This window comes from Entelurus aequoreus, linkage group LG02 (genome assembly GCF_033978785.1).
Source record: "Entelurus aequoreus isolate RoL-2023_Sb linkage group LG02, RoL_Eaeq_v1.1, whole genome shotgun sequence".
Lineage (NCBI taxonomy): Eukaryota > Metazoa > Chordata > Actinopteri > Syngnathiformes > Syngnathidae > Entelurus > Entelurus aequoreus.
Genome location: NC_084732.1, coordinates 75,493,277 through 75,500,685, shown reverse-complemented (window position 1 = coordinate 75,500,685; position 7,409 = coordinate 75,493,277). Strand labels below are relative to the sequence as shown.

General features: G+C 40.0%; 1 protein-coding gene across 8 annotated transcripts in view; it reads right to left on the bottom strand.

Moving 5' to 3' along the window:
- Window positions 1-3,854: 3,854 nt before the first annotated feature.
- Window positions 3,855-7,409, bottom strand: part of neo1a (neogenin 1a) — a 434,693-nt gene continuing 431,138 nt past the window's right edge. For 2 of the 8 annotated variants that reach the window (XM_062032323.1, XM_062032329.1), the window contains one exon: window positions 3,858-5,586. In XM_062032323.1, coding sequence (XP_061888307.1) covers window positions 5,434-5,586 — 153 coding nt within the window. In that variant the 3' untranslated portion in view covers window positions 3,858-5,433. The other 6 variants (XM_062032365.1, XM_062032313.1, XM_062032347.1 and 3 more) reach the window with 6 other exon arrangements.

Here is a 7,409-nt window from a genome sequence, read left to right as displayed (position 1 = left end):
GTGGAGAGAGGCTTGGAGGGTTGTTGCTCCAACCTGGGAAGTTCCCACAAAGCGTTGATGTGGAACAAGAGGTGGCATGGGCACAATTGGGGGCTGGGCTTTGGGAAGCCGAGGTGCCGGTATTGGCGGGAGTCTGGGATTGGGAAGCCGGGAAGCCGGTATCGGTGGTAGCCAGGCATTGAGAAGCCAGGGTGCCGGTATATGGGGGTGCCAGTCTTTGGTAAGCCGGGGTGCCGGTATGGGCGGAAGCCGGGCTTTCGGAAAGCAGGGTGCAGGTATTGGCGGGAGCCGGGTTTTGTAATGTTGGGATGCCGGTATAGGTGGAAGCCGTGCTTTGGGAAGCAGGGGTGCCGGTATTGGCGCTTGGGTGAGTGTGTGCATGCTTGAATAAACCTGTCTGTCTGTTTTAGCCAGATTGAGAGAGTCCATGCAGCCAGCATCCCCATGTGGATGAGTAGTTGCGCACTTATGCAGTTGATGCTTTTGAGCGTGTGCCCTCGAGTGCGCTCGGGGTGGCAGTGATGCTGTGTCAGCGGGCTTCGTTGAGCCTTCTTTGCACTTGCTAGCAGTAAAAGCTGTGAACATTTTGGAAAAGTTTGCAATTGGCTTTCCATACTTGACTTCCGGGGGCTTGGAGAGAAGCTGCACATTGCCCTGTAACAGTGGAGACAATATTGGAGACTGCACTTCTGGGTGGCTTGTTGAGGTTGCTGAGGCCGGCTTCCGCCTTCGACGAGGACGTGCAGGTTTGGCAGTACTGGAGAGCACCGGGTCGATTGGGAGCAGACCGCCACCCGGCCCCCACATCAACGTCTCTCGTTCCTCTGGTAAGTAGCTCCTAGACTTGGCCTCAAAAAAGCTTCTCTCTGACGCCACATACCCTTCCGCGGGATCACTTGTTGGCTGTTTCGTTCTGTTACGTCTTGGCATGGTAGCTGGAAAAGGTGATGAGTGGAAAACAACAACTAATACAATGAACCAGCACCGTCTAAAACGCGGTGCTGGCATATAAAATACTCCAATGTGACAACAGGTGAGTACCCTAATCACCAAACGGAGGCAGGTGTGTTAATCAATGATGGATACTGACTGTGACCAGGCAGGGGAAGTGCAGATAAGTGGAAGGGAAGTGGAGAAAACAGGCAGGAAGGAGCACTGAGACCAACTAAACTTATAAACACAGAAAGAAAGAATATAAAAATTCTGACCTCATGACAGATACAGGATTTATAGAAAACAACAATTTTCACAGAAGAATTTCCGGCGACATACACTAATATCATTTACATTTATAAGATATGACAATAATTGTGTAAAGAGTTCCAAATACTCTAGTTGAATGAGTAAATACGAGGTTATTACCACTAGCATCTTATGGTCAAATTAAAGCGAGACTGAATGTAGAATAAAGTGGTGCATTAAAAAGTATTTTTGATCATGTTTTCGGTCACCTTCCTTGGTCAGAGCGGCCATGTTGTGCCCGCAGCTTCAATGGCAGCCCAGTGAAGAGCCGCCATGTTCAACAAACTCTTCTTGTTGGAAAACTAGGTCAGACATGTTGACTCTTCTTCTTTTTTTTATATGTTGACCCTTCTTCTCGTCGTGTCGTCCTCGATGACGTCATCGTCTGCTCTCTGTCGGAAAGCAAACGCGCACTTTGTGGGAGCACGCCTGCCGGCCCGTGACGTCATCGCAGAGTTTGACAAGAACTAAAAAAAAGTATTTGTTTTGTCGCAGCATGGACACAATTAGGGACATTTTTGGTTAAAGTGTTTTATTTCTTAAGTTTCTTACTAAACTATTTATTCCTTGAGATGTAATACTCAGTATGGTCACAAGATGGCAGCAGTGGCAAGCACTTTAGTCAATGTGTTACTGCTTGGAAACGCATGAGAATATCAGCTATTACATGTTTGTTGTTGGCTGTTTGCTGTTTTTTTCTTTCTTAATCTTAACTTTCATTTTTGTCCTGCTTTATTCTGTTTTAGTTTTTCCTCGTATCACAGTGTCAGTCTTTCTTCTTAAACATTTCAAAACCAATGTATTTAAAATGAATTATATCACTTCAAAATACAAATATTTTTTCCCGATAAGTTTGTAAATGTTTTTCTTCATTTTGTAACTTTATTCTCATAAAATTAGTACTATCTTTACACATTTTTGCTTATTTTTTTACAAACTTATTTTTCTTAAAATATCACGTAAATCCCATAATTTGTATTTACTTTCATAAAAAAAATACCACTTAAATGTATTTTTAGTCTCAAATTTATAACTTTTTATCTGTATTTTGTTATTCTTATAATGAGTTTTTATTTGTTGAATGTATTCTTGTATAAAACTATTCACCCCCACTTGAAAAAAATACATGAAAATTATTGCATTTTTTTCCAAATATTTACTGTTTTTTTCTTCTCTATATTGTGACTTTTTTCTCATTATTTAAAAAAAAATGGACAAAAATAAACATTTCTCAGTTTTCTCAGTACATTGACGTTAATTCCACAATCTGAATTTATTCTCACAATCTTTCCCCCCATTTAAATCTCGCAGAAATATGATTTATTTTTTCTTAATTTGTGACTTAATTCTCACAAAATATGAGCTTTATTTCTACATTGCAAATTTTAAATTTTCTTAAACAAATATTTCAACTTCCTTTTCTCTAAATACTAAGATGCTAATACCATAATGTGAATTTATTCTCGTACAAAACCCCCCTCTTAATTTTTTAAAATTACTTTCTTCATCTAAAGCAGGGGTGTCAAACGTAAGGCCTGCGGGCCTGATTCGGCCCCATTGAATCAGGCCTGCGAACAGGTTTTACCCGGCCTGCGGGATGAGTTTGATAAGTATAAAAATGAGTGGACATTTTTGAATGAAATAAACTGCTATTCTAAATGTGTCCACTAGATGTCGCAATAGCAATCATTTGTATCTTCGTAGATGATGCTACATATGTTCAAAAAAAAACAAACCACATGATGTTAGTACATCAGTCGAGGAAAATGAGCAAACTACATAAATAACATCCTGTAATTTGATTTTGATATTATTTTGTCTTGATTAAAAATTAACACCAATTAGTTGACTGATGAACATTATCACATAATTTATTCAGAAAATATAAATAACGACAAATAACGATAGAATACTATTAACCGCAATATGTAAGTGTAAAAAAAACCCAACAACATTATGTTTTGTACATTTTCAGAATGTGCTTGTTCTATTTTTAAACAAAGAAAACAATCTGAAGTTGTCTTTATTTCTAAGTTCTCGTGCCGTGATTTTACCAGTCCGGCCCACTTGGGAGTAGATTTTTCTCCATGTTGCCCCCCATCTAAAATGAGTTTGACACCCCTGGTCTAAAGTTTCTTAATTTCATAACTTTATTACCATATTAGTGCTCTTTATTACATTTGTGTTGTTTCTCGAAATACCATATTGATTCCACAATTTACTCTTGTAAAATGTGTTTTCCCCCCACGTAATTCTTATAAAAATGTACAACTTAAATTCTTAATTTTGTGACTTGAGCAAAATGTGTGCACTTTAATTTGGACAAATACTTCAAATTCCATAATTTGAATTTATTATTGTAAAATTATCTTTCCCTCTAAAGTTGAAATTGTACAATTTAACCATCTAACTTTCAAAAAAATACAATTCAGTTCTATTTTCTAAAATGACCAATTTAAACAGTTTTTTTTTTGTCATTTAAACTTTGCTAACCGTGCATTTTTTTTAATTCATAGTATGACCTTATTCCTGTAAAAAGACAACTTTTATAAAGATCCTTACCCTCCTAAAATGACTTTATTCTTTTTCCAAATGTTCCTTGAACAGCTTGTGTCCACCAATGGTCTCTGGGCTCCTTCCTGATTGAACTTATTGATCCTGATTTGGACTTGCAGAAACATTGAACACAAAAGACACATCATTAGGTACACCTGCACACTCCTTGGCTCCAACAGATGATCCATGTAGTTCACTTCTCGCCTGCTTTATTCTCTCGCACTCTTGATGAAAGAAAACAATCGGAGACGTTTATTTTGTTAGTATTCATAATAGTTTGTGTACATCAATAAAAAAAACAAAAAACACATTTTTTCCCAAACAAGTTTTCCTCGTTTTCTTAAAAAGCCACAGATGTGGTTTTTTTTGTTTTCCTACAGAAAGCAAAAGAAAGTTCTGTACATGAACAAGCGACAACAGAATTCCTCGTCATGAGCGTGTCGGCTCAAATTCCTATCATCTCTGGAGCAGAAATTAAACAAAAAAAAACCCAAAACAAGACCAGCTGCCTGCTGCTTACCTAGGACACTACATTACACAAACAGCATTTGATATTCAAAACACAAGATATGTAAGAAATGTACTTTTCAAAAAGTGTGAAAAAGTGCAATACAGGTGAACTGTTTACAACTCAATAGAATCTTTCCCAAATGGAGTCTGGTGCTTTTTTTTGTGTTTGTTTTTGTTTTGGACCTCCATAAATGTTCCCATCTTCACATCTCTTGCAGTTCTACTGACATTCATGACCATGGACATTTATGAGAGACATCACCAAAGTACTTGTTTTTTTGTTTTTTTTTTGTTGCAAATGACTTTTCTTTGGGCAGCAGGGGGATGGAAACGAGACTTGACATCAGGTTTGTAGAAAAAAAACAAAAAAAACCAATCAGGAGTGTCCAAACTTTCCAGCGTGGGCCGTAGGAGGAGAAATCAAAAGGATGCACCGTTTTGACGCTAAATAAGTCGATACATGTCCGACAAAGCAAATGAATAATAAAACGGCGCCCGTGAGTCCACACTTTGGACACCCCTGATGTAAACAAACGTGTGGAATCGAACCATCGCGCTGCGTTGGAAGAAGCCGCGTAAACTCCACACACACACACACACACACACACGTCGTGACTTTTTGTGTGGAAACGACACACACAGTCAATGTTTCGTATAAAAGACAACTGTAGTTGTAGGCGATTGTTTGACTGCAACAGGGGGGGCGTGTGAGAAGGAGGGGGGGGGGGGGGTTAGCACCCTGAGTCCGGCGGCAGCGGCGGTCCAGTCCCATGTGACCTGCAAACGTTCTAGAAGGGATGCTCGGTTCTAAGCAGCGCTCGCATCCCGCTGACGCGCGTAGAAAAGACGGAATATAATAACATAGAAAGGAGGGGGGAGGGGCGGTGTGGAAGCGTAAAAGGAAGCGATGGTCACATGACGTGTCGGCGCCACGTCATGAAAAGTTCAAAGCTCTTCGTAAAAAGATGAAGTGTCTCACGTCCTTCCTGAGACTTGGGAACGGTACGCCGGGAAAATGTTTTTTTTTTTAAGGGGGCGGAGTCAAGAAGTCATGTTATGTCCACTGGCTTCTTTAATATGAGTGTGTGTGTGTATGTGTGTGTGTGTGTGTGTGTGTGTGCGTGTTCACGGCGCTGTGGTGATGGCGTTCAGGTCCTTCATGAGGCCCTCGAGGTGGGCCATCTCCTCGGTCAACTCGTCGGGCTCGTAGCTCTGGGGGAGAGGAACAGGGTTACTGCGGGGGGCGGGGGAGGGGCAGGGGGCCAGGGAGGCAAGCACCTGGAGGAGGGAAGGGGGAGGGGGGGGGGGGGGAAGGAGAAGAAGAGGAGAGGAGGAGAGGGTCAGTCAGGGGCTCTTTTCCAAGGGGGTCAAATGATGGGCCAAAGGGGGGAGGGGGGGTGATGGGCGACACGACCAGTAAGGGGCAGCAGAGCAGAGCAAAGCAAAGCAACAAGCGCATCAGCAGCCAATCAGAGACTAGGAGGCGGGACAAACACATGAAATCATTCCGGTTTTGTTTTGGTCAGCCAATGAGGGGAAATGATGTCATTCGTAAAAAGTTGGGTGGTGAGAATGTCGTTAAAGAAGAATCAAGAGAGAAAGAGGAGACAGAACATGGCATTAAAATATCATCTAACAATCGCTTTTTACAACCAAAGAAAAAACCCCACGTGGATTTGGAAGAAATTCACTTTTTTTTTTTATACTCTCAAAACATTTCTGGCTGTGTTTCATTTTGCAAACTTTCATCAGAACTTTTGGTGTTGAAACATCAAGGAGCAGTGATAGGTCACCTGTTCTTAAAGGGGAACTGCACCTTTTTTTTAAATGATATGCGGATCCATACTGAAATATCAATACCGCCGATACCAGATCTTTTTGCTCTAATATCGATTCTCAAATCAAAATATTGATACTTTAGGTCAGAGGTGTCAAAACATTTTCCGCCAAGGGCCACATACTGAAAAACTAAATTATGCAGGGGCCATATTCATATTTTTTATATATATTAAATAAATACATTTAAATATACAGATAAATACATACACATATATACACATACTTAAAGACACAACTTTGTGTCTGCTATGAATTACAGGTGATTAAGTATATTATTATTAATTATAAGTTAGAATATTTCAGCTTTTTCTCATAACATACCATTTTTGTTTTGCTCCTTGTCTTACTATTGTTTTTTTCCCCCATGTGAGAATAAAATAATCATACATATAATAATATGATTGTGTGCATAACTTCGGGTGTCAAAGTGTCTGGCTGAGCGAAAATATTGATGTTCAGTTACATAATTAACTGTTTATTATTATATTTGCACAAAGTATCGGTTTTGATTGGTATCGCCGATACATGTTTCACACTGCAAATTATTAAAGGGCGTAAAGTAAGACTGATTATGTTTCCATGTGAAGATGTCGTGTCATGATGTCACTTTGGCTGTCGCAGCAATAAAAAACATAAGCTAATAAATCATACCTATAATGTTTGTTGTGTACTTCTACAGTGTAACTCTACAGTGTACTTCTACAGTGTACTGCTACAGTGTACTTCTACAGTATACTCATACTGTCTACTTCTACAGTGTACTGCTACAGTGTACTTCTACAGTATACTCATACCGTCTACTTCTACAGTGTACCTCTACAGTGTACTGCTACAGTGTACTTATACAGTGTACTCATACCGCCTACTTCTACAGTGTACTGCTACAGCGTACTGCTGCAGTGTACTGCTACAGTGTACCTCTACAGTGTACTTCTACAGTGTACTGCTAAAGTGTACTGCTACAGTGTACTGCTGCAGTGTACTGCTACAGTGTACCTCTACAGTGTACTTCTACAGTGTACTGCTAAAGTGTACTTCTACAGTGTACCTCTACAGTGTACTGTTACAGTGTACTCCTACCGTCTACCTCTACAGTGTACTTATACAGTGTACTTCTACAGTGTACTGCTACAGTGTACTTCTACAGTGTACTTCTATAGTGTACTGCTACAGTGTACTGCTACAGTGTACTTCTACAGTGTACTGCTATAGTGTACTTCTACAGTGTACTTATACAGTGTACTGTTACAGTGTACTCCTAC